Source organism: Dama dama, chromosome 2 (genome assembly GCF_033118175.1).
Source record: "Dama dama isolate Ldn47 chromosome 2, ASM3311817v1, whole genome shotgun sequence".
NCBI classification, from domain to species: Eukaryota; Metazoa; Chordata; class Mammalia; order Artiodactyla; family Cervidae; genus Dama; species Dama dama.
This window is the reverse complement of record NC_083682.1, coordinates 31,528,363-31,556,056: the sequence shown is the minus strand read 5'-3', so window position 1 is coordinate 31,556,056 and position 27,694 is coordinate 31,528,363. Positions and strand designations below refer to the sequence as shown.

At 38.9% G+C, this 27,694-nt stretch overlaps 1 protein-coding gene across 1 annotated transcript in view; it reads left to right on the top strand.

The window, feature by feature from the left end:
• The first annotated feature begins 1,863 nt into the window (after window positions 1–1,863).
• Window positions 1,864–27,694, top strand: part of LOC133068438 (glycerophosphodiester phosphodiesterase domain-containing protein 4-like) — a 125,541-nt gene continuing 99,710 nt past the window's right edge. Inside the window, exons 1-9 of the mRNA XM_061159668.1 lie at window positions 1,864–2,046; window positions 6,593–6,696; window positions 15,946–16,039; window positions 18,844–18,903; window positions 23,585–23,683; window positions 23,755–23,848; window positions 24,687–24,764; window positions 25,549–25,694; window positions 26,053–26,135. Of these exons, the coding sequence (XP_061015651.1) occupies window positions 1,864–2,046; window positions 6,593–6,696; window positions 15,946–16,039; window positions 18,844–18,903; window positions 23,585–23,683; window positions 23,755–23,848; window positions 24,687–24,764; window positions 25,549–25,694; window positions 26,053–26,135 (941 nt within the window). The remainder of the gene's footprint in view (window positions 2,047–6,592; window positions 6,697–15,945; window positions 16,040–18,843; window positions 18,904–23,584; window positions 23,684–23,754; window positions 23,849–24,686; window positions 24,765–25,548; window positions 25,695–26,052; window positions 26,136–27,694) is intronic.

Here is a 27,694-nt window from a genome sequence, read left to right as displayed (position 1 = left end):
ACGTGTTTCCCCATCCCGATCCCCCCTGCCGCCTCCCTCCCCATCCCATCCCTCTGGGTCTTCCCAGTGCACCAGCCCTGAGCACTTGTCTCATGCATCCAACCTGGGCTGGTGATCTGTTTCACCTTGATAGTATACTTGTTTCAATGCTATTCTCTCAGAACATCCCACCCTTGCCTTCTCCCACAGAGTCCAAATTACTCAACCATTAAAAAGAATTCATTTGAATCAGTTCTAATGAGATGGATGAAACTGGAGCCCATAATACAGAGTGAAGTAAGCCAGAAAGATAAAGACTGATACAGTATACTAACACATATATATGGAATTTTAGAAGATGGTAACAATAACCCTATATGCAAAACAGAAAAAGAGACACAGATGTACAGAACAGACTTTTGAACTCACACTTTTTTGTGTGTGGTTCGCTCCCTACTCTCAGATAAGTTCTTTTAAAGCATGTATTGATTAGTATTCAGTTGGAGACACAGGGGAACACTAGTCTCCCTAAACTCCTGTTTCTTTTTGCTCAGTCTGGGATACTGCCAGGATCTACTACACACCCACACCCAGCGCTTTACCCTGGAAAGTAAGTGAGATTTTAAGTGAGACATTCATAACATTCACTTCCTTTGTTTTCCTTCTATTGAGGATTGCTCTCCTTCACTGCTTATTGTATGCTGTCTGAAACCTATTTCATATTTTGCAGTTTTTTAAATCATTTAATGTGGGCAGTTTACTCTAGCCCTTATTATTCCATTTTGGCCAGACGTGAGCATTCAGACATTGTGTTCTTAGCTACAACATTAGAGTGTCTTTCACAAAAAAAAACAAAGTGGAGCATAACGAAGTTTCCAAGACTGTCGTCTGGGATCAACTCTAAGATTTTTTGTCACTTGATTTAACTTTTTTTTTCTTTCCCCCAATTCCACACATTCTCTGTAAGTTCCTTTGTATGAGAATTTTATCCTGTCACAGGGGGATGAGGAAATGTGGTAGTGACAGCTAGATGTCTTTCAATATCTGTTTTTCCTTTTTTTTTTTCTTCCACTGGTAAGAAAACACCTGTTAGTGAAATGTCATGTCCAATTTCTTGAAATATCCTTAAAATAAAGGGGAGCACCCTTCTTTGTTCTTTTCTCCTTCCTACTAGTTGGAATTTGAAGTGATAGTTACAGTTTGAGCATCCATTTTATACCCCGAGAAGGAGCCATGTGCTGTAATGGAAGAGCAAACTGGAAGATGTCTCAGTTCTAATACCATCGGGAAGCCACATACCACATAATTTGTTTATACCATTTTGGGGCAAATTTTTGTGGCAAAAGCAAAAATCAACTTGTCTAATTTCAGCCATTGCTGTTCTGAATAGTCCCTCATTTTTGACTGAGGCTCTCAAAAATCCATATGTGAGAGAAGAGAATGACAAGGGGAAGGCATGTGTGTGTCTGAGTAACTTATTGGCCAAGGATTGTATTTTTTCATATACTTCACCCATGCATTTAAGTTCTAAAGGTACTTCAAGACCACACTACAGTTTTAAAAGCACATTCGTATCTATTATCTAATTTGATATTTTTAACATCTATTAGTTGGCTAGTGCAGAGAATATGGTACCATTTCAGAGGTAAGAAATTTAAACATTGAATAGTGTAATGTGTGCAATAAACACTAAACTAGTTCATGGGAAAGAGAGGGTGAAGCTCTATTCCTCGACACCAAATCCAGTTCATTTTCCTAGATAGAACTTTTGAAAGATGTATCTATTGTTGATAGAATATTCTGTAGACTTGTGGGGTAGGAAATGTTTGAAGGAGCTCCTGGATTCTGATTATTTTATTTACCATTCCAGCAAAAGGGTGAACCATGGATAACATTGACAGGACTGAGACTGAGAATGAGGAGACAGGAAGATGGAAAAAATTTAACTCATGGATTAAATGCAAATTCAACTATGAATGCTATATGACTTTCCTTAATGGCTGCTACAGCTGCAAGTGGGAAGCCCAACAGAAGAAAGCTAGACGACCACTCTGCTGCTGCTCTTTGGTACAGGGAGATGGGCGGGGGGAGATGGATCACACTTTCTTTTGCCTCGAGAGAAGTGCTATAATTGTGTGTGTGTATGCCGACATGCATCATGTGTAATGGGTCAAAAATAACTTTATTTAGAAGGTGAAAGGTGATGAGAATTGGATAGCTAAAGAATAGAGAATGGCAGAAGAAATGGTATCAGAGGAGGAGTCAAAGGGCTTAGTATAAGGTGTATTTTAGGTAGAACAGAGGATAAGAAGGGAGAAGTGATGCGAAGTGAAGCTAGAGATGGAGGCAGGACAGATGTTGTGTGGTTTTAAGACTTTGATTTCTGCCATGTAAGCAGTAAAGAGTCCCTAGAGATTTTAAGATGTTGAGAAGCACAGTAGTGTGTTTAGTGAAAAATGAATTTCCATTGTTGAATTTATGCATACATGGCAATAAACAGTAAGTGATCAGATGGAAAAAATGTTTTAACCAAATTATGAAGTGTCTTTATGTCAAACTGAAATATTAGAAATTTATCCTGATGACAGTGTGGAGACTTTGAACATTTTTAAATGAATGGCAACAATAAAAATCAAAATAAGAAAATGGATTTATTCATCAGGTTTATTGAATGTGTGCCACAGTGAATAAGACCATTAAGGCTTCTAACCCTCCTCCACGTCACAATCTAGTTGGATGAGTTAGGCAGTAAACGGTAATGAAGAAAGATGGTTTTGGCGAGAGAGAAGAGCTCTGAAGATAATATATAGGAAAATGTATTAGGTGATGGGAACGTGGTTACAGAAGACTGCTTTGAGACAATGTCATGTGAGCAGTATGTTAAGAAGACGTGGGGGCCAGCCATGTATATGTATAGGGGCAACAATATTTCAGGCAGAGGAACCAAGAAATGTGAAACTCTTGAGGTAGGAACAGATTTGGTCAGAAAGAAAACCAGTGTGGCTGGAGTTCAGAAATGGCATCAGTTGATAGAATGAGTGGAGGTCAAGAATGGGCAAGGCTTGACCATGTAGAATCTTTGGGCCATGGCAGGCAGTTTGGATGATATTCTCATATAGTAGAAAGCTCTGGAAGAGTTGTGAACAGGGGATTGACTTTATCTGATACATGTTTTTAGAAGGACACACAAGTTTTGTGTAGAGAGTATCAGTTCAGTTCAGTCACTCAGTCATGTCCGACTCTTTGCGACCCCATAGACTGCAGCACAACTGGTCTCCCTGTCCATCACCAGCTCCTGGAGTTTACTGAAACTCATGTCCATGGAGTTGGTGATGCCATCCAACCATCTCATCCTCTGTCATCCCCTTCTCCTCCCGCCTTCAAACTTTCCCAGCATCGGGGTCTTTTCAAATGAGTCAGTCCTTCGCATCAGGTGGCCAAAGTATTGGAGTTTCACCTTTAGCATCAGTCCTTCCAATGAATATTCAGGACTGATTTCCTTTAGGATGGACTGGTTGGATCTCCTTGCAGTCCAAGGGCCTCTCCAGAGTCTTCTCCAAAACCACAGTTCAAAATCATCAATTCTTCAGCTCTCAGCTTTCTTCATAGTCCAACTCTCACATTCATACATGACTACTGGAAAAACCATAGCTTTGACAGATGGACCTTTGTTGGCAAAGTAATGTCTCTGCTTTTTAATAGGCTGTCTAGGTTGGTCATAGCTTTTTTTCCAAGGAGCAAGTATCTTTTAATTTCATGGCTGCAGTCACCATCTGCAGTGATTTTGGAGCACCAAAAGATAAAATCTCTCACTGTTTCCATTGTTACCCATCTATTTGCCATGAAGGGATGGGACCAGGTGATATGATCTTATTTTTTTCAGTATTATTAAGCTAGCTTTTTCACTCTCCTCTTTCACCTTCATCAAGAGGCTCTTTAGTTCCTCTTTGCTTTCTGTCATAAGGGTGGTGTCATCTGCATATCTGAAGTTTTTGATATTTCTCCTGTCAAGCTTGGTTCCAGCTTGTGCTTCATCCAGCCCGGCATTTCGCATGATGTACTCTGCATTTAAGTTAAATAAGCAGGGTGACAATATACAGGCTTGATGTACTGCATTCCCAATTTGGAACCAGTCTATTGTTCCATGTTTGGTTTTAACTGTTTTAACTGTTTTCCTGACCTGCATTCAGGTCTCTCGAGGTGGGTGAAGTGGTCTGGTATTCCTAACACTTTAAGAATTTTCCCCAGTTTCTTGTGATCCACACACTCAAAGGCTTTAGCATAGGCAATGAAGCAGAAGCAGATGTTTTTCTGGGACTCCCTTGCTTTTCTGATGATCCCACCGATTTTGACATTTTGACCTCTGGTTCCTCTGCCTTTTCTAAATCCAGCTTGAACATCTGGAAGTTCTCAGTTTGCATACTGTTGAAGCCTAGTTTGGAGAATTTTGAACGTTACTTTACTAGAGTGTGGAATGAGTGCAATTGTGCAGTACTTTGAACATTCTTTGGCATTGCCTTTCTTTGGGATTGGAATGAAAACTGACCTTTTCCAGTCCTGTGGCCACTGCTGAGTTTTCCAGATTTGCTGGCATATTGGGTACAGCACTTTAACAGCATCCAGTTTTAGGATTTGAAATAGCTTAGCTGGAATTCCATCACCTCCACTAGCTTTGTTTGTAGTGATGTTTCCTAAGGCCCACTTGACTTCGTATTCCAGGATGTCTGGCTCTAGGTGAGTGATCACAGCATTGTGTTTATCTGGGTCATGAATGTCTTTTTAGTGTAGTTCTTCTGTGTATTCTTGCCACCTCTTCTCTATATCTTCTGCTTCTTTTAGGTCCATCCCATTTCTGTCCTTCGTTGTGCCCATCTTTACATGAAATATTCCCTTTGTATCTTTAATTTTCTTAATGAGACTCTAGTCTTTACCATTCTATTTTTTCTTCTATTTCTTTGCACTGATCACTTAGGAAGGCTTTCTTGTCTCTCCTTGCTATTCTTTGGAACTCTGCATTCAGATGGGTATATCTTTCCTTTTCTCCTTTGCCTTTCACTTCTCTTCTTTTCTCAGCTATTTGTAAGTTCTACTCAGACAACCATTTTGTCTTTTTGCACTTCTTCTTCCTGGGGATGTTTTTGATAACTGCCTCCTGTACCTCCATCCATAGTTCTTCAGGCACTCTGAAGAACTACAGCCAGTCCCTCCCATCAGGAAGCTACCACAAGCCTCTTTTCCTCACCCATCAGAGGGTAGACAGAATGAAAACCACAATCCCAGAAAACTAACCAAGCAGATCACATGGATCACAACATTTCTAACTCAATAAAACTACGAGCCATGCTGTGTAGGGCCATGCAAGACAGATGGGCCATGGTGGGGAGTTCTGACAAAACGTCCACTGGAGAAGGGAATGGTAAACCACTTCAGCATTCTTGCCTTGAGAACCCCATGAACAGTATTAAAAGGCAAAAATATATGACACTGAAAGATGAACTCCTAGGTTGGTAGGTGCCCAATATGCTACTGGAGAAGAGTGGAGAAAGCTCCAGAAGGAATTAAGAGACTGAGCCAAAGTGGAAATAACACCCCGTTGCCGATGTATCTGGTGGTGAAAATAAAGTCTGATGCTGTAAAGAACAATATTGCATAGGAACCTGGAGTGTTTGGTCCATTAATTAAGGTAAATTGGAAGTGCTCAAACAGGAGATGGCAAGAGTGAACATCGACATTTTAGGAATCAGTGAACTAAAATGGACTGGAATGGGCGAATTTAATTCAGATGACCATTATATCTACTACTGTAGGCAAGAATCCCTTAGAAGAAATGGAGTCACCCCCTCATAGTCAACAAAAGATTCCAAAATCCAGTACTTGGGTACAGGCTCAAAAATGACAGAATGACCTCTGTTTGTTTCCAAGGCAAACCATTCAGTATCTCACTAATCCAAGCCCATGCCCCAACCACTAATGCTGAAGAAGCTGAACAGTTCTATGAAGACCTACAAGGCCTAGAACTAACAGCAAAAAAAGATGTCCTTTTCATCATAGGGAACTGGAATGCAAAAGTAGGAAGTCAGGAGATACCTGGAGTAACTGACAGGTTTGGCCTTGAAGTTCAAAATGAAGCAGGGCAAAGGCTAACAGTTTTGCCAAGAGAACACACATGTCATAGCAAACACCCTCTTCCAACAACACAAGAGACAACTCTACACATGGACATCACCAGATGGTCAATACTGAAATCACATTGATTATATTCTTTGCAGCCAAAAATGGAGAAACTCTATACAGTCAGCAAAAACAAGACCAGGAACTGACTGTAGTTCAGATCATGAACTCCTTATGGCAAAATTCAGACTTAAATTGAAGAAAGTAGGGAAAACCACTAAGTCATTAAGGTAGGACCTAAACCAAATCCCTTATGATTATAATGTTATAAATAGGCTTCTACAAAATTCCACAGGGGTAAAAGAATACAGTGGTCTCTCCAGCCTGAGGAGGGTAATGCTGCACTGTAACTATATAGACCTTTGGGGAGTATAAACAGATGTTGCTGAGGTACCATTGATAAATGGAGCTAAATGAGACCTCTCCTCCTTTCTCTTTCCAGAGAGAGCGATTATTTTACCCTTGGCTGGTTGTGTCATTTTGCTTGTCTACACTTTTACTTTTCACATGGATGGAAACTTCAAATGAGTACAATGGCTTTGACTGGTGAGTTTCATTTTTTGTATTTTCATTTGTGTAAGGGCTCTTTGGTCTAATAGTCACATGGATCTTACTTCAGACCGAAAGAATCTGGTGACATAAGAAGGAGGGTGGACAAAGTTGGATTTTTTTGCATCTGGTGGATGGGAGGCCTGACTCCGGGGAAGCGTAAGCATGCTCAGCACCCTCAGCTACTGTACCTCCCTTCCCTGCTTACTCTCACTCTTAGACCAAATCTGGCTCAGCGGGAAGCTTTCTCTGAGCTCCCAGTGCCTCCCACCCTTCTATTCAGATGACTCCCTTGTGCCTCAGCCTCTTTTGCCTGCATTTACTGACGCCTACACCTACTGATGCCTACACCAGTTAGTCTTCATGATCTTGGTCCATGAACCCTGATGTCTGTGCCTCACCTCCAGCCTCTACTTCTTCCTTTTGTCCTCACTGGGTTCCCTAAGACTCTGGAGACAGAAACAGTGTCCCATCTCAGCACGTTTGTAGCCCAGTTCCTACTCTGGACTGCTCCTAGTTCTTCCCATTTTTCTGGCCTGACTGATATATCATACCCATTAGTTGGTCTTTGAGGGAAAAGGGGGTATCTTTGAGTGTGAGGCTTTTAAAAAATGTAATATAGTTTATTTTTTCCTTCATAGAAGTAAAGTATGGTTTGTTATTTTAAATATTAAGAAATGTAGAAAAGTAGATAATATCGTCTTATTCTTGAGTAGCAATCACTTGGTATACTTCCCAGTCTTTTTCCCTATGCTTATTTTTATATTATGTTCATACCATATATATAATTTAAATTTTTTCTCTCATTTAAAATAGTTGTACACATTTTGACAAATTATTATAACTCTTAATGATAATCACTTTAAATGGTTTTAAAGTGTTTCCTGATATGAAGGTAGTGTAGTGTACTTACTTAACTGCTTTTTATTGTTAAGCTTTATGACTAATTTTCTGTTTTTATAAAATAAGAATGAAGAGAAATCTTTGTGTTCTGACTTACAGTCTTACAGGAAGTTCCCACAAGTGGCGTTATTCAGTCAAGAAGAATAAACACTAGTAAAATTCATTGTGTCTGTTACCAAAGCATTTCTCAAAAGATAGTACAGTTTCCATTCACAATAGAAGTATTTGACTTTCTGTTTTAGCCCTCCATTGACAGCATTGACTATTCTAACTTTGAATTGTTTTTATTAATTTTATTAATTAAATTTGTTTAATTTTAATTATTTACCAGGTATCAAAACTTGTTTCTTTAGTAACTTATTTTCTTTTTAGTTCTCTCTGTTTGCATATATTTATCTTGTGGAATCTAATTTTCTCATTTATATGCATTCTTTATTTAGAGATAAGTTCTAAATTTCTCCACAATATTGGAACTAAGAAATGTTTCATTTCTTTATAAAATTTCCCTCAGTTTTAAAGAACTTTATATTGAGATATAATTGAAATATAATGTTACATTTCTGTTAAGTATATATTATAGCATAATGATTTGCTATTTCCATGTATTGTGGAATGATCACCGCAGTAAGTCTGGTTAACATTCTTCATCACACATAATTTCAGTTTTTATGTGTGATGGGAATTTTTAAGAAACTTTCTCCTAGTAACTTTCAAATATACAATACTGCATTTTTGACTATAGTCACCATGCTGTATGCATTTTATACCCAGGGCATGTTTATTTTATAGTTGGAAGTTAATACCTTTTTATCCATCTTCACTCATTTGTCCACCTCACACCCCTGTCCTCTGGCAACCCCCAATCTGTTCTCTGTGTCTATGAGTTAGTTTGGTTGGTTTGTTTTTATCTTTCATGTATAAGTGAGCTCATATGGTATTTATCTTTTTCCATCTGACTGATTTCAATTAGCATAGTGCTGTCAGAGTCTATCCATGTTGTCATAAATGACATTTTTCATTTTTTTATATGACTGAATAATGCTCCCTTGTGGTATGTATGTGTAAGTATATACCACGTTTTTAAAATTAAGTCATCAGTGGACACTAAGGTTGTTTTCATGTCTTGGCTATTGTACATAGTGTTACAGAGGGTTTTAACTGACGGCCATACTGACTGGCCATGAGGTGATATCTCATTGTAGTTTTGAATTGCATTTTTCTAATAAATAGCAGTGTTGAGCATCTTTTCATGTGTTTGTTGGCCAACTCTATTTCTTCTTTGGAGAAATGTCTGTTTAGGTCTTCTGCCCACTTTTTGATTTCATTGATTGTTTCCTATTAAGATGCCATGAGTTGTTTATTTTGTAGATTAATCCCATGTCAGTCATATAATTTGCAAATATTTTCTCACATTCTGTGTGTTGTCTTCTCATTTTGTTAATGGTTTCCTTTGCTGTGCAAAAGATTTTGAGTTTAAGTAGTTTCCACTTGTTTAAAGACAAGGGTGCCCACTCTCACCACTACTATTCAACATAGTTTTGGAAGTTTTGGCCACAGCAATCAGAGCAGAAAAAGAAGTAAAAGGAATCCAGATAGGAAAAGAAGAAGTGAAACTCTCGCTGTTTGCAGATGACATGATCCTCTACATAGAAAACCCTAAAGACTCTACCAGAAAATTACTAGAGCTAATCAATGAATATAGTAAAATTGCAGGATATAAAATTAACACACAGAAATCCCTTGCATTCCTATACACTAACAATGAGAAAACAGAAAGAGAAATTAAGGAAACAATACCATTTACCATTGCAACAAAAAGAATAAAATACTTAGGAATATATCTACCTAAAGAAACAAAAGACCTATACATAGAAAACTATAAAACACTGATGAAAAAAATCAAAGAGGACACAAACAGATGGAGAAACATACCGTGTTCGTGGATTGGAAGAATCAATATTGTCAAAATAGCTATACTACCCAAAGCAATCTATAGATTCAATGCACTCCCTATCAAGCTACCAACGATATTTTTCACAGAACTAGAACAAATAATTTCACAATTTGTACGGAAATACAAAAAACCTCAAATAGCCAAAGTAATCTTGAGAAAGAAGAATGGAACTGGAGGAATCAACCTGCATGACTTCAGACTCTACTACAAAGCCACAGTCATCAAGACAGTATGGTACTGGCACAAAGACAGAAATATAGATCAATGGAACAGAATAGAAAGCCCAGAGATAAATCCACGAACCTATGGACACCTTATCTTCGACAAAGGAGGCAAGGATATACAATGGAAAAAAGACAACCTCTTTAACAAGTGGTGCTGGGAAAACTGGTCAACCACTTGTAAAAGAATGAAACTAGAACACTTTCTAACACCACACACAAAAATAAACTCAAAATGGATTAAAGATCTAAATGTAAGGCCAGGAACTATAAAACTCCTAGAGGAGAACATAGGCAAAACACTCTCCGACATAAACCACAGCAAGATCCTCTATGACCCACCTCCCAGAATATTGGAAATAAAAGCAGAAATAAACAAATGGGACCTAATGAAACTTAAAAGCTTTTGCACAACAAAGGAAACTATAAGTAAGGTGAAAAGACAGCCCTCAGATTGGGAGAAAATAATAGCAAATGAAGAAACAGACAAAGGATTAATCTCAAAAATACACAAGCAACTCCTGAAGCTCAATTCCAGAAAAATAAATGACCCAATCAAAAAATGGGCCAAAGAATTAAACAGACATTTCTCCAAAGAAGACATACAGATGGCTAACAAACACATGAAAAGATGCTCAACATCACTCATTATCAGAGAAATGCAAATCAAAACCACAATGAGGTACCATTACACACCAGTCAGGGTGGCTGCTATCCAAAAGTCTACAGGCAATAAATGCTGGAGAGGGTGTGGAGAAAAGGGAACCCTCTTACACTGTTGGTGGGAATGCAAACTAGTACAGCCACTATGGAGAACAGTGTGGAGATTTCTTAAAAAACTGGAAATAGAACTGCCATATGACCCAGCAATCCCACTTCTGGGCATACACACTGAGGAAACCAGATCTGAAAGAGACACATGCACCCCAATGTTCATTGCAGCACTGTTTATAATAGCCAGGACATGGAAGCAACCTAGATGCCCATCAGCAGACGAATGGATAAGGAAGCTGTGGTACATATACACCATGGAATATTACTCAGCTGTTAAAAAGAATTCATTTGAATCAGTCCTAATGAGATGGATGAAACTGGAGCCCATTATACAGAGTGAAGTAAGCCAGAAAGATAAAGATCATTACAGCATCCTAACACATATATATGGAATTTAGAAAGATGGTAATGATAACCCTATATGCAAAACAGAAAAAGAGACACAGAAGTACAGAACAGACTTTTGGACTCTGTGGGAGAAGGCGAGGGTAGGATGTTTCGAGAGAACAGCATGTATATTATCTATAGTGAAACAGATCACCAGCCCAGGTGGGATGCATGAGACAGGTGCTTGGGCCTGGTGCAGTGGGAAGACCCAGAGGAATCGGGTGGAGAGGGAGGTGGGAGGGGGGGATCGGGATGGGGAATACATGTAACTCCATGGCTGATTCATATCAATGTATGACAAAACCCATTGCAATGTTGTGAAGTAATTAGCCTCCAACTAATAAAAATAAATGAAAAAAAAAATAAGTAGGTTCCACTTGTTTAATTTCCACCCCCCCCCATTACTCTAGGAGATATATCAAAAAAGATTTTGCTGCAACTTATGTGAAAGAGTGTTCTTACTTATTTTATTTTTGTGTATGGTGTTAAAGAATGTTCTAATCAGATTCTTTTAAAAGTAGCTGTCTAGTTTTCCCAGCACCATTTATTGAAGAGACTGTATTTTCTCCATTGTATATTCTTGCCTCTTTGTCATGCATTAGTTGAGCATAGGTGTGCGAGTTTACTTTTAGTTTTTCTATCCTGTTCCATTGACCTGTATTTGTACCTTTGTGCCATACTGTTTTGATTACTGTAGCTTTCTAGTATAGTACGAAATAAGGAAGACTGATTCCTCCAGCTCTTTTTCTTTCCAAAGATTGCTTTGGCCATTCAGGGTCTTTGTGTTTCCATACAAGTTTAAATTTTTTTTGTTCTAGTTCTGTGAAATATGGCATTGGTATTTTGATATGGATTGTACTGCATCTGTAGGTTGCCTTGGGTGTATAGTCATTTTAACAATATTGATTCTTCCAATCCAAGAACATGTTTTGTCTTTCCATCTTTGATTTCTTTCATCAGTGTCTTATGGTTTTTAGAGTACAGGTTTTTTGCCTCCTTAGGTAGGTTTATTCCTAGGTATTTTATACTTTTGATGCTATGATGAATTAGTTTATTTCTTAAATTTCTCTTTCTGACATTTTCATTGTTAATGTGTAGAAATGTAATAGAATTCTGTGTATTAATTTTGTATTCTGCAACTTTACCAAATTCATTGATGAGCTCTAGTAGCTTTCTGGTAGCATCTTTAGGATTTTCTACATATAGTATAATGTCATCTGCAAACAGTGACAGTTTTACTTATTCTTTTTCAGGTTGAATTTATTGCATTTCTTTATCTCCTCTGAATGCCATGGCTAGGACTTCCAAAATTGAATAAAACTGGTGAGAGTGGACATTGTTTTCTTGTTTGTGACATTAGAGGAAACAGCTTTTGGCTGTTGAGTATGATGTTAACTATGGGTTTGTCATATGTAGCCTTTATTATATTGAGGTATGTTCCCTCTTTGCCCACTTTCTGGAGTTTTTTTTTTTTTTTAATCATATATGGCTATTGAATTTTTGTCAGAAGGTTTTTCTGCATCTATTGAGATAATCTTATGAATTTTTACTCTTTAACTTGTTGATAATGGTATATCATGCTGATGTATTTGTATATATTGAAGAATCCTTGCATATCTGGGATAAATCCCACTTGATGATGGTGTATGATTCTTTTAATTCAATTCATTATCTTCAGTTTGCTATTTTGTTGAGGATTTTTGCACCTATATTCATCACTGTTATTGACCTATAATTTTCTTTTATGTGATACCTTTGTCTGATTTTGGTACCAGAGTGTTGGTAGCCTCACAGAATAAGTTTGGGAGTATCTTTTCTTCTGAAATTTCTTTGGAATAGTTTTATAAGGATAGATGTTAACTCCTGTCTAAATGTTTGATGGAATTTGCCCATGAAGCCATTTGGTCCTGGAATTTAATTATTGAAAGACTTTTAATTATTGAAAGTGTTTTAATTGAAACACTTTCAATTTCAGTACACATGACTGGTCTTCATTATTTTCTATCTCTTTCTGTTTCAGTCTTGGAAGGTTGTAACTTTCTAAGAATTTGTCCATTTCTTCTAGGTTGTCCTTTTTTTTTTTTTTTTTTTTTTTGCATATAGTTGCTTATAATAGTCTCTTATGATCCAGTGTATTTCTGTGGTGTCTGTTGTAATTTCTTGTTTTTCATTTCTAATATGAATGATTTGAGTCCTCTCCCATTTTTCTTGATGAGTCTGGCTAAAAGTTTATACTTTTATCTTTTCAAAGAAACAGCTTTTAGCTTCACTGATCTTTGCTATTGTTTTGTCTCTATTTCATTTATTTCTATTACGATCTTTATGATTTCTTCCCTTTTACTAATTTCAGTAAAAGGAAATTACTGAAATTTTCTTGTTATTTCTCTAGTTACTTTATGTATTAAGTTCTTGTTGTTGTTCAGCCATCCCGTTGTGTCCAACTCTTTGGGACCCCATAGACTGCAGCATGTCAGGCCTCTCTGTCCTCCATCTCCCGGAGTTTTCCCAAGTTCATGTCCATTGCATTGATGATGCCATCCAGCTATCTCATCCTCTGATGCTGTCTTCTTCTTCTGCCCTCAATCTTTCCCAGTATCAGGGACTTTTCTTGTAAGTCAGCTGTTCACATCAGGTGACCAAAATACTGGAGCTTCAGCTTTCGCATCAGTCTTTCCAATGAATATTCAGGGTTGATTTCCTTTAAGATTAACTGGTTTGATCACCTTGCTGTCCAAGGGACTCTCAAGAGTCTTCTTCAGCACCACAGTTTGAAGGCCTCAATTCTTTGGCATTCTGCCTTCCTCATAGTCTAGCTCTCACAAATGTATGTGACCACTGGGAAGAACAGAGCCTTGACTATATAGACGTTTGTTGGCAGAGTGATGTGTCTGATTTTCAACACACTGTCTAGGTTTGTCATACCTTTGCATATATATGTCATACTCATACTACTGTATAGTCTTGAGTAACTGTATAATCCCAATTCCTTTGTCAGTTCCCTCTGATGTGTATAAACAGTCACCCAAGCAAACTGTTCTCATTCTTCTCACTCCCTTGTGTTACCCCACCACCATCACCTAACGTAGAAGAAGGGGAGAGAAAAAGAGAGAAAAAGATCACAGTTCTTCCTTTGCCAGAAGTACTCAGCCTGTGGTGGGACCTTCTCCTGAGTTTGGTGGGAGAATTTGGAACTCTACTAATTTTGAATATTTACGTGTGACTGAATATAGAAAAGAAGACCATTATGTTGATAAGGAGGGGAAAAAGCCTGATGTGACTAGAGAAATGATTTGAAAAGATAGAGGCACAATTAAAGGCTAAAATTAACTTTTCTTTCTCACCTGGAAAGTAAAGTCAGTATCACTACTTGCATAAGTCATTTAATTAATTCTTTGGCTACATTTAGACTGCTTATGGGGATTCCCTGGTGGATCAGACAGTAAAGAATTTGCCTGCAATGCAGGAGACGCGGGTTAAATCCCTGGATTGGGAAGATCCCCTGGAGAAGGAAATGGCAACCCACTCTAGTATTCTTGCTTAGAGAATTCCATGGACAGAGAAGTTGAAGTCCATGGGGTCGCAAAGAGTTGGACATGACTGAATGACTAACACTTTATGTCTATCCTGCATGTTTTTTTCCCTTTATTTCATTATTTGATCATTACTCTGCTTGCATTTAAATATTCTATTCTTGTTACGTGGATATGAGTCATTTAACTCTGTGGAGATCTTGAATATATTTTTTATGGTTCTTTTCTAATTGTTCTATTAATTATATTTTTCTGCAAGTTATTGTATTAGTTGACTTTCTTGGGTTAATTTAATGGGGTTTCCTGGTATCTCAGCTGATGAAGAATCCGCCTGCAATGCAGGAGTCCCCGGTTTGATTCCTGGGTTGAGAATATCCCCTGGAGAAGGGATAGCTACCCACTCCAGTATTCATGGGCCTCCTTGGTGGTTCAGATGGTAAAGAATCCATCTGCAATGCGGGACACCTGGGTTTGATCCCAGGTTTGGGGAGATCCCCTGGAGGAGGGCATGGCAACCCACTCTAGTATTCTTGCCTTAAGAATCCCCATGGACACAGGGGCCTGGTGGGCTGCAGTCCATGGGGTTGCAATGAGTTGGACACAACTGAGCAGCTAAGCACACAAACAGATTCATTTGTTAACATCACTTACACATTTTCTGATTCCTGGCTATGAGATCGTGTTTTACAGAGTACTCTTCTGAGTGTCTCAATCTGGGATCAGTCTTGCCTAGGATAGCTGCTTGTCTATTTCTTTCTCTTGGTGTCCCTTCTCACCTCTCACCAAAGAGAAATTTTTCTTATATTGAATGTAGTTATATGTTCAGTAATCTATATTTTGTATCATTAAAATATAATTTCTCTAGGTCTCACATGGAGGGGAAATAATTTCTGTTATCTTGAAATGAAGAGTCTAAATTTTGTGACATATAATACCTAGACTAATTATAATATTGTTTAACTTAACAAATCAATGTATTAGCAGTTTTATCTCATAAACTACTTTAGGAACAAAAAAGACCAGAACTGTTTTTAAGGGGTCCAAACTCTTACACCAAATATAGATATTAATATAGTGACTTGCTGTTATATAAGAAAACATATATGGATAAGAAATCTGCTGAAATGGAAAGTAGTAACTATATGACAGCAGTGAACTTATGGATGACTTTTCCTTTTTTGACATTCCAGAATTTCTTTATTTTTTTTAAAGAGTATGTAATTTTTGAGTATGTATTCTAAATAAATTTTAAAACATACAACTCATATAGAACCCCATTGAAGTACCTGATAGTCTATGAATAAAGTTATAACTTCTCAACTAAATATTCCCAAAGATCTTCACATATCTGTTCCCAAATTGCTCCTCTTATTATCCTCCTGTTTTTTTATGCCTCATCTAGTCCAGTCTCATACTGTATCCTTGAGAGAGATACTACCAACTTCTATGTTTTAGAAATTGAAACACATTTTTGCAGGGTTGTTTTCCTAGGTACAGGAGTCTGGTTCTTTTGGTCCATTGTCTTGCTGAGTTTCCTTGGGATCCTGGCTGCCTACACAGCATTGCTACTGGTGAGTAATGTTTCCCTTTTCTCCCACTCCCTTCCTGAGTAGCCTCATGAGGTGCTCTGTCTGTGGTATGGTTCCCAATTGGTGCTGGGAGCCCTCAGATCACTCCTGGCAGAGTTCAGATTTGCATCAGCTACTTGAATATTAGGGAGGAAGGATAGATGTGGGGAAGAGACTTGTGCTGGTAGAGGGTGTGTCTCTCCACTTTGACCCTTTGTAAGGGTGGCAGAGCACTCTTTTTCTCTTCCTATGTTTCATGGCTTATTTTCTGGCTCACATGGTATTGTCGTTTTTGATGTTCACACCTTCACATGGTAGTACTTCTGCACATTGATCTACTGATTTCATAGCCTGTCTCCCAAGAAGCAGTCCTTCTGTGGCTTACAAATTATCTAGTATGCTAAACCTGTTTACTAGTCCTGTGCAAAAGCTAGTCCCCTGGTCAGGTACCAAGTACATTTTAGCAAATATCTTTATGCAATAGAGACGCTGCCCATTTCCAGACATAGTAGTGTCATGTAGTGTGAGAAATTCACACTGGACATAGTAATGTCACATAGTATGAAAAAACTGAGACCAGACAGCAGAGGAGCCTGCAGAAGTGGAAAGCTTATGGAAGACTAACTTTTAGGCTACTGGAATTTTTCAGTGCCCACTTGAAAATAGGACATAAGTATCTTGCTCTGATTCCATGATTCCTTGTCCCCACTGACTGGCTGTCTGATACTAAAGAACCCAACCCCCAAATCAGTTTCCATTTGCATAAATATTTATCTCAGCAAAATGAATTAATCATTATATGAGTGATAAGTACTGAGATTACAGAGAACAAAGAGGTGCAGTTTTTGTTTTCATACAGGGCACCTCAAATAGAGAGGTATCAGAAAGTTATAATACTTCTTAATTCAATGAGTTTAGAATCTAGTAGGGAAGTACATCATAGACAAAAGTAACCAACACAGACAGAGCATTATAATTGTCATTAGAGAGACCTGAAAAAAGTTCTGCCTGGGTTCTGAGAAGGAAGACCTTCAGTCAAGAGGATTAAATGATGCTTCGAGGAAGAGGGGGCACAGGAGGGGCATCTTGAAAGGATGTTGGATTTAGGCATGTGCCTATGGGAGTGGGGACGAAAGTCCAGATCATGGGCATTTCACGACAGAGTCAGCAAGACAGAGATAGAGATATATGGGGTTTGACTAGATAAGAGGGAAGAATCGTACTGTTAGCATGCAGAGGATATTGAAGAAAAATGGGGTATATGGCTAAAACAATAGGCTTGTGATAGATTTTAGAAAGCCTGAAAAGTATGCTAAGGCACATGGTATAAATCGGATTTCTAGTTAGTATTATCATTCTGAAAGTCATTGCATGGAGGGTGTCTGTAGACAGAAATAGTTAGAAACTTTTATGAGGAAATGCAGATGAATGATGCATTTGGGGCAAGAATCTGGTCACTGAATTGTACTGCACTTATACATGATCAAAATAAAATGGTTTAGGTAACTTCTAAGACGGACTTCCAGTGGCCAGTAAGCCATGCTTTTTTTTTTTTTTTAAACACCCTTGTACTCTAGGCTTCCTCTTTTTGGCTACAGTGGCAACAACGGAGGAGACCTGAATTCTATTTCGGCTTTATCTTTAAATTATTTTGTAACCATGACTGAGTCATATAACTCTTCTGAGCCTCAGTTTCTTCTTTTAAATGAGAATTACTTCTTTGAAATGAGATAGTTAATAAAATGACATTTTATAAGGCTTGGCCAAGTACAAATAAATGGCCTGGTGGCTCAATTGGTGAAGAATCTGCCTGCAATGCAGGCGACCCAGATTTGATCCCTGGGTTGGAAACATCTGCTAGAGAAAGAAATAGCAAACCCACTCCAGTGTTCCTGCATGGAATAGACAGAGAAGCCTGATGGGCTATAGTCCACGAGGTCATAAGAATCAGGCCTGACTTAGTGACTAAACCACCACCACCAAAGTACAAATAAAATCATATCCATAAAATTATTTTGAAAAAAAAGGTGAATGCTTTATACAGTCAAATTCTCAATATCCTAAGCATCTGAAGACTCCAGTTTTTAGTCTACATCTCCACACTGACTTGGTGATTACTTAGATTTAGATTCAAATCTAGTCTAGGTTTATTGACTAACAACAGTGTTTAACAGTTGGAACAAAAAAAGGTTTTTAAAAATTATTTATTTATTTGGCTCCCTTTGGATCTTAGTTGCATCATTCAGGATCTTTCAAGGAGGTGCACAAACTCTCTAGTTGTGGTGTGTGGGCTAAGTTGCTCCTCTGTGTGTGGGATCTTAGTTCCCCTACCAGGGATCAACCCCCTGCATAACAAGACTGGATGACCAAGGAAGTCCCAAAAAAGAGATTTTAAATGACCCTTGGAAGGGCTGGCCCCTACCTCTGTTCCCTCACTAGTGTCTCTATGTAATGCCAAGGATAAGCTCCATCCCAGGGAAAAGAAAATTGTAGGAACTCAGGAATGACATCAGTGTACTGATTGTTACAGAATCCCAGAGAAGATAATAATAAATTCTCTCTGGGTTGCTGGTGAAAGTGGCAACTAGGAGCTGACATGTGAACTGTGTTTGAAGGGTCAGTAGCTTGGTGAGGGAGAGCTATTTAGGCAGAGGGACAGTGTGGCAATCTCTTAGATGCTGAAAAGAGCAGGTGCAGCAAGAAGTGAAGATGATGCCAGACTGTGTAAGGAATTTTGAGTTCAGAACAGTGTTTTGGGTAGCATCTTGGTGATTTCAAAATAATCTCTTCTTTCTTTGTTTTTTCAGGTACTTGGATTTTTGTTGTGTTGGGAAAAAAATCAACTATACCTGCACTGGTATCATAAGGTAAGACATCTGAATCTTCATAGGAGACTGCGTGTGCATCTTTGGCACTAAGTGTTAAATGCAGAAAGGGAAAAGCTCTGCATTTAACACTTCCCCTTTCTTTGCCTCCCTTAGAGAGGAGAAATATGGGTACACCGTTTCAACTAAAATCATTCCGTTTCCAACAGATGGAACTGGCTTACCAACCAAGCTGAACCCAAACTTTATTTTTTCCCACTTCTCCATTTTAAACTCACTCTGTGACTCTGTTCTTCCTATCCCCATAAAATCTTGGGCAAGCTCCATTATTTTCCCGGTCCTTTAGAGTCACAAGAACTTTCTTATTTCAGTCATTAAGAATTTCAGTTCATTGTAGTAGACTGAACTCCAACTTTATGAGACTTTTCCCTTCCTCTATTTCACATGACCCAGGCCTGGAAATCTGCAGTGATGGAAAGAGTATGATTGTCTTTTACCTTTATTCCAGTGTATGGATCAGGGGAAGGAGAGATAGGGTAAAAGAACAGAGTCCCACAAGGAGGGGTTGGTTTCATCAGGGCCAAGTAGATGCAGTTTTTGGCTCTTAATCCTGTGGATTTTTCCTTGTGTATTTTCAAACACCTTACCACTGAGAACCTTGAGTGCAGCTCTCTTGGTACACTCAATACATGTCTTCCTATACTCCCTGAAGTTTCTTTCTTGAGGTCCTTTGACTGTGCCTTAGTTTGGAACCATTTAAAATTACACTAGAAGGGAAGGGGGTGGGATGAGTTGGGAGCTTGGGATTGACATATGTACACTATTAATAGCTGTGTGTAAGATAGATAACTGATGAGAACCTACTGTATAGCACAGGGAACTCTAATTAGTGCTCTGTTGTCACCTAAATGGGAAAGAAATCCAAAACGGAGGGGACATATGTCTACATACAGCTGATTAATTTGTTGTAGAGAAGAAACTAACACAGCATTGTGAAGCAACTATATTCTGATAAAACTTTTTAAAAATAACTAAATTAAAAAATAAAATTATACTAGCAGTAACAGAGGATCCATATCTGGTGTGAAGAAGCAGGCATCACTGACCCAGCACCTGAAGACATGCAGCTCATTTCCAACATTGCCCCCCTTGTCTAGTTCTGCCATGGGCTTGAGAATCTCCAGCACAGCCTCTTGCTATTTATAGACTTTTTCAGGCATGGTTTTGATAACATTCTTTGTGTTTTCTCCAGTCAAGGAACATGTCAAACTCTGAGTGGTCTCCTTAAATTTCCTTTTACTCAAAAGGGAAGTATGAACTGAAAATATAAACTTAAGAGTTAGAATGAATGGAGGTTAAAGTCATAGGATCATACAGGGAAACAAGAAATTGAAGACTGAGCATATAGGCCTTACTGAGATTCCCACAGGTTTTGGAGTTGGGACACCATGAGCAGTTTGTCACTACTGAGAGTCCCTATGGGTTAAACCATTCTGATTACTGTTCCAGGCTTGTCTCTGTTACAGAAACCATGCTTACCTTGCCCCTGGCAGTGAGTGCCGCTACTTGGCCTCTGTCACAGCAGAATCTCATCGTTACCTTTGAACTCAGGAAGCCAGTTTCTGTGGCAGCACCTCTCACCTTTATCCAGGCATAAAGCATGGCCACTGCAGTGCTTTTCAAGGATGCTGACACTCTCCTCACCAATGTGTTTCTCAGTGTCTTCTGAGACCTCCCATAGAGCCCAATATAGAGCAGGTTAGCTTATCATAGGTGACATTAATATCATTCCAGTAACCTTTTCTAAATAAATCATTGGATTTTTTTCTTCCACATTACACCAAGAAATTGCTGGCATCCTAATTTTATAAGGCATGGGCTACTATTGAGCCAAGGTTTCAGATAACCAAGCAATTACAACCCCTTTGAGATGCATAATACCTGCTGCTGCTGCTGCTAAGTCACTTCAGTTGTGTCCGACTCTGTGCGACCCCATAGACGGCAGCCCACCAGGCTCCTCTGTCCCTGGGATTCTCCAGCAAGAACACTGGAGTGGGTCGCCATTTCCTTCTCCAATGCATGCATGCCAAGTTGCTTCAGTCATGTCCGAGTCTGTGCTACCCTATGGACAGCGGCCCACCAGGCTCCTCCGTCCACGGGATTCTTTAGGCAAAAATACTGGAGTTATAATACCTAGATGCTGGTATATTGAATTCAGAATCTTTGATAAGTGCACACATATCAATAAATCCAGGCTGATTTAATATTGCTTTATTTTCTCCTTGTCTGGCATCCTTAATATTACATTTTCCCCCCTCCTTGGCTAGCATCCTTTGAATTCATTCTGACACAAATTCTACACGGTTTTGTTAAAATGCCTTCATCTCTTGAGGTATTGTGCGATCTAATTGCTGTTATGAATTCATAGCCAATGAAAAGTGGTGAAACTGGATATGAGAAAAGTTGAAATACCCTTGTTAGATAACTAACTTGGTTAGGCCTTTAAACCTGTGACCTTTAAAGCTTCCTGGCAGGGGAGTTTCTTTAGGGCTTGGAATTTTGGTGTGAAAAGAGTATACCTGGGTTGTCCCATATTGTCTCACCCTTGCTTCTCCTACATAGTCCAAAAGTCTGTTCTTTACATCTGTGTTTCTTTTGCTGTCTTGCATATAGGGTCATCATTACCATCTTTCTAAATTCCATATATATGCTTTAATACACTGCATTGGTGTTTCTCTTTCTGGCTTACTTTACTCTGTATAATAGGCTCCAGTTTCATCCACCTTATTAGAACTGACTCAAATACATTATTTTTATAGTAATATTCCATTGTGTATATGTACAACTTCCTTATCCATTCATCTGCGATGGACATCTAGGTTGCTTCCATGTCCTGGCTGTTGTAAACAGAGCTACAGTGAACATTGGGGTGCACGTGTCTCTCTCAGATCTGGTTTACTTGGTGTGCACGCCTAGCAGTGGGATTGCTGGGTCGTGTGGCAGTTCTATTTCCAGTATTGGATGGGGTGAGGAGGGTGGTGGGAGGGGGTGTCAGGATAGTGGGGCACATGCATACCCATGGCTGATTTATGTCGATGTATGGCAAAAACCACAACACTATTGTAAAGTAATTACCTCCAATTAAAATGAATAAATAAAAAGAAGAATAAATCTGGGAGGAAAGGATTAGTACCAGGCCTAATAGTAGGCCTTCTGCCTAGGCATGTTCAGAGAGCAATGAATGATCTCAGTCAAAACTCTTTATAAAATAGCTAATAACCCCATCTCCTAATAAATGTACTAAAGAGATTTATTAGCCGAAATACAATGGAGAGTCCTTATCTATGAAAATTTCTATACAACAGGATTCTAACCTGTTGTATCTAGGTTGCTTGCAATAAATAAACCTAGAATTTATAGATTTGTAAGTGGGAGGCATTGCTGGCTGGAGTTGTATAGTTAACAGAATATGTGAGAAAAGGATCCACCATAACTCAAAGATTCCTTCTGTGGAGAAAAGTTTCCACATACTTTGTTCAAAACACACCTCACATTTTAAGTCCCAGACCAGAATGTATCCTAATATAAGAGAGGAAAAACTTTTACACGAGTACCTACATTTCACAGATTTCTCCAAGGAAAACTGTTTTATCTGTGCCTTGCGTGTGTGCGTGCATGCGTGCTAAGTTGCTTAATGCCTTAAATCATTAGTAAAGCTTCGTGTTGAGTAAGATCACAGAATCACATGAGATTCATGTGAGTCTGATTTGTCTCTTAAAGTTTGTATTGTGACGCATTTGGTTTGCTGATAAATTATTTAAGATTTTCACATCTATATGGATCTATATATAGAAGAGTTTGGACTGTAGTTTTTGTTTCCTGTAACATCCCTATTGAGTTTGAGTATCAATGCTTTTGTTGGCTTCAAAAAACAAGTTAGATAAAATTCCCTCTATTCTCTGGAGGAGTTTGTTGAAGTTGAAATATTTCTTCCTTAAATGTTTGAAAAATTAACCATTGAAGGCAGCAAGACCTAGAGTTATTTTGTGAGTTATTTAAGATACAGAATCATGGAAAGAAGGAGACCAAGCACTGTCTAGGAGCTACACAGGTGTAGAAAACTGTCTGTCTGAAGGGAAGAAGTTTAAATTATATCTTCTTGGCCTCATTGTTTACCTATGGCTAAATATAGTTTTCTGGCCAGCAGGGTTTTTCATCTGTTCACCAAATATTTATAGAAAATTTACTGTGTGTCAGACATTCTAAAGAGAGCAAATATATAATCATAAAGAAGTATCATCCCTGATCTCATGAAGCTTATAGTCTATTTGGCGAAAACATATATTGAACAAAATACTCTTTACCTGAAATTGTATTGAGTCATATTAAAAAAAAAAAAAGCAGTGAATATTTGTAATGGCTATTTTTGAAACTGAATGAGACCTGCCAAGCAATGTTGAGGGCCAAGCAGATGTGGAGAAAATAAATCAGTAAAGGAATCAGACCACATAGCTGTGTAGGCTTTTTTCTTTTTTTTTTCATCCATGCTGCACGAAGCAGCAAGGAAGGTAAATTATTAGATCCATGTACTATTAAAGAATGGTTAGATTAAAAAGATGAGATAATGAAGTCCCTGAAATTGTGAGTACATATGGTTCCCAAGGACAGTTCTGATCCAAGTTTAGTTCTTAGAAGTCAAGGTATTCTTTTTTTTCCCCCCCAGATCCTGATTGTGATAGTGATTCTGTTTTGCTCATTTTTTCTCTGGATTTTATTAACTTACTGGAAAGACAGGTGGTTCACCATCGGGCTGTCACTGCAGGTAAGCACCATCCTTAATTGTAGCCCTGTCTGTCCAGATGTGTTCAGGCTGACTTTTGAATTTTCTCCCAGGTCTTTGCTCCCTACATACACCTGGGCAGCCTATCTGTGATGGTTTTGCTTTCGTGGCCTGTGGCCTTCTACTTGATTCATTTGGAAGGAGAAGGTATATCCTGTGGGGGGAACCTTTCCTGATTCTTCCAGCTCTGGCTTTAGCTAGTGTACTTCACTCAACCAAACAAGCTTGGTAGATAACCAGCATTGTAGCTTTTTGAAATTCATTTAGCTTACTTAGGCATGCTCCTTCTGGTCAAACTCACAACCCTACATGGACTGTCATAGCATTTCTCTGATCAAACATACCCTCTTCTAAAGAGGGATTCTCCTTCTGGAAAAATGAGAATTTTCTCTCTGTTATTACAAATTAACTGCTTGGGAATAAATTGGAGTAGTTTTAGGGAGGGTAGAGGAAATTTTAATATTTTTGAACAGTGATGGTACAAGTCAGTTCTTTTAGGTTGTATTCCAATACTACTATTTTCAACTTAAGAACCAGGTGAAGATATCCCCTGGATACATCTTAGTCCTTCAAAGCAGGCCCTGATGAGTTCCTGTCACTTCTGAGGACTTCCACAGAAGCAGAAACGTCTCCTTCAGCCACTGTTCCCTCTGCATTCTTTGCCCTAATATCATGGAAACAAAGAATCAGAGCTGTATGTGAAACTATTTTGAGAATGGAGTTATCTCTCAGCCTCCTTACTGAGAAACTAGGAGGGCTTTCTGTCTGTGTCTCTTTTTTACTGATGGTTAGATAGGGAGTACTTGTTTCCCAAGTTGTGCAAGAAGGCAGGAAGGAGAAAAACTCAACTGATAGTGTTGCCATTGAGTGTTTGTACATGTGGGTATGTGTACGTGGCCAGTGAATTTTAGGAAATGTTTTTTGGGAGCAAGAACTTAAAGGGGACAATAATGAATTCTTTTCTTTTTCATTTCCTGAATTTTAGCTAGAATGAGAAGATACCAGATTACAAATATTGAAAGAGAAAGGAACAAGAGGTGTAACATGCGCACAAAATTGAGAGGTTAGAGCTGGCAGATCTAAATTTGAAAGTGACATAGGTGGTAATTTTTAAATGTTCAAATGGGTTAAAATCCTCAGAGTAAAAATACTCTAAAACAGTAAGTGTTGGGGAATGGCCAGTGATAACAGGTATTATGGTCAGACAGTATGTGTGTGTGTCTCAAAGAGGGGTGGGAAGAGTGAAGTATCTATTATTTACTGAGGATCTGTGACAAGTCAACACTGTCATATCAATTATATGAGATAGATGTTAGTAGCAAAATAGCGCCATTATTTAGAATGAAGAAAATGAAGACCCAAAGAGGTTAAACAACATGTCTGAGTTACAAAATTAGAAAATAGTAAATTCTGGCTTTGAATGTGGATGTCTTTCAACTAGTGTCTCTTCCACTATCACTCACTGTCTTCAATACGGGGCATTTTAGGCTGACCTTTAAGGGCTTGAGGGCTTTGTCAGAACCAACCAAACTCCTCCTCCTCCTTAGAAGTTATTCCTTAACATTCCCTCTCCTTCCTGCCTCCTGTACAATTCATTCCCTTGTAAATTTGCATTTATAATAATTTTGACTTAATAATAAACTTTTATTTGGATAGTTCTTCACTTTCAAATCACTGAAAGAATATGGGGATGTGACAGAAATAGACAGTAAATCAGTGAGTCTACAGATGCAGTGAACCCATGTACTAAGTATTTACTTACTGTTCTTTTGCGGATAGTTACTTGCTTAGGATGGTTCTCCATTCCTCTTTTACTTTTTGTCACTTTCTCCTTCCAACTTTTTCAGCTTTACAAGTGGCTATTGGGTTGCCCTTTGTTCTTATACTTTTGTGTCTCTATGTGGTGCCATTGGGGATTTATTCTCCCTGCGTTCAAGAGAAGGATAAATTAGGACCCAAGCCATACTTCTTCGGACATAGAGGTGCGGGCATGGTAGGTCTGAGCATGATGGATGTTGGTGAGTACAGGTGTGCCTGGGTGTGGAGGGCACATCAGATCCTTGCAACTGCCTGGAAAAGTAAAGGAGTTGACTTGAGATGACAAGAATAAGGAGTTAAATGTAGAGATTGGACTTGAACCCAGGTCACCTAATTCTCTGTCCATTTCTCTTTATTGTGTCTCAGTGATATTGCTTCAGATGAGCAGAGTCTCCAAATCAGATTTGAACAAAGAGCCAAGGGAGTCAAACTCTCTTCCTAAAGTCCTTTCTTACTGGGTCCCCTCCCTAACCTAAAAGGGATGTTGGCAGAAAAGACTGAAATTAAAGGCCTGATGTCCTTTTCTTCCACAGCTGGGGCCTGAGAATACCATGATGTCCTTTGAGAAAGCTGTTGAATATGGGGCCCATGGACTGGAGAGTGATGTACAAATAAGGTAGGAAAGAAGGGACCAGGGTGGGAGGAGAAAAGACCAGTGGATGACTCCAGCCTGGCCCAAGCTGTAGAGAGGGCAAGCCCTGGGAGTTTCTCCCTTATTCACCTGGTACATCTGAACATAACACACGCACATGAATCACTTCTCCTTTACAGACCACATATCTGCACCCCTGCATTCTCAATCACAGGCTCATAAATCACACACTCTATATAGTCTCCACACATAGCTCAAATTTATCCTCCCTGCAAACATCCTTGCAGCTTACCTCTGTGCCCTACCTTAGCAGTCTGTTTAACTAACATCTCCTCGGCATCGCCTGTGTTCCTACTATATCCTTCTTCTGAGCGCTAGTGAGAGGCAGAAGAGTGAGACAGAGTCGTGCCTAAGAGCTGTTTGCAGCCAGTGAAGGAGACATGGCATGTTTACAAATAAACCCAGCATAGGACCATTCGTGGTGAGTGCCTTCCAGAGAAGAGTAAGGCAGATGCAGTAGAACCTCAGTGGAGGAGGAAGAGGCCACCTCCTCTTTTGAGAAGAATGATCTGTTTGCTCAGAACAGTGTTTGGGTTGAGCCTTGAAGGAAAAATAGTATTTTCCCAAGCAGAGATGGAGAACAAGGATATTCTGGGCAGAGGCAACAGCTTAGTCAAAGGCATACAAAGGAGAAATAGCAAGTTTGTAATCTGTGAGCTAGACTGTATGGATGCCAAGAGTAATCCACTTCAGGAACACCGGGGGGCAAGGCTTACTGAGATTTGATCACAGAGATCCCTAAATGTGTACTGGGCAGCCATGGTAGGTTTTAGAGAACAGATTAGCTTATTGTTTTAGAGGACTTGTCTGAGAATCTGTGAGGGAGAATTGTCATGGATTTGGACAGTAGACTCTAGCAATGTCCAAGGGACAACACAGGAAGACTTGGATCATAGCAGGGATGAGGACATATCAGATACTTTTCTGTAGAATGTATATACTTCGACAGCCAAAAGTAGAGACAAACCATCGGATGGTTATGTTAGAGAATGTGGCATGTACTACTCCCTTCCCAGCCTTCTGTGAGGCAAACAGAAAAGAAATGAACATCCTATTTCACAGTGAAGCACTGTGGTTTGAACCTGAATTCAAAGAAGAGAAATGTATTGCTGAGGACGTAAGACTGGAATGTACATGATAAAGCCAGAACTAGAACTAGATTTCCTGACCCCAGACTAGGGTTCTTGCCATTACCTAACAGTGATGTTACCCATCTGTTCCATGCAAGCTATCTGAATCAGATTGAAACTGGATGTTCTTTCAGAGCTTCTAGGTTCATTGTGCAAGTGCCTCATGGTCATGACCTAAGGTGGTCGTGGTGCTGAGACAATGAGCTCCTGGCACATTGACTTTCTTGTCTTGTGACTTCAACTTCAGTGTAGATGATCCTCCCAACCCTTTAGTTTCTCTGTGTGTTGATGTCTTCATTTCCAGTGTCTACTTCTACATACCTCCATCATGTTGATGGTCATAGTTTACACTTCATCATTAATAAAAATTGCATATCACTCATAGTCTAGTCA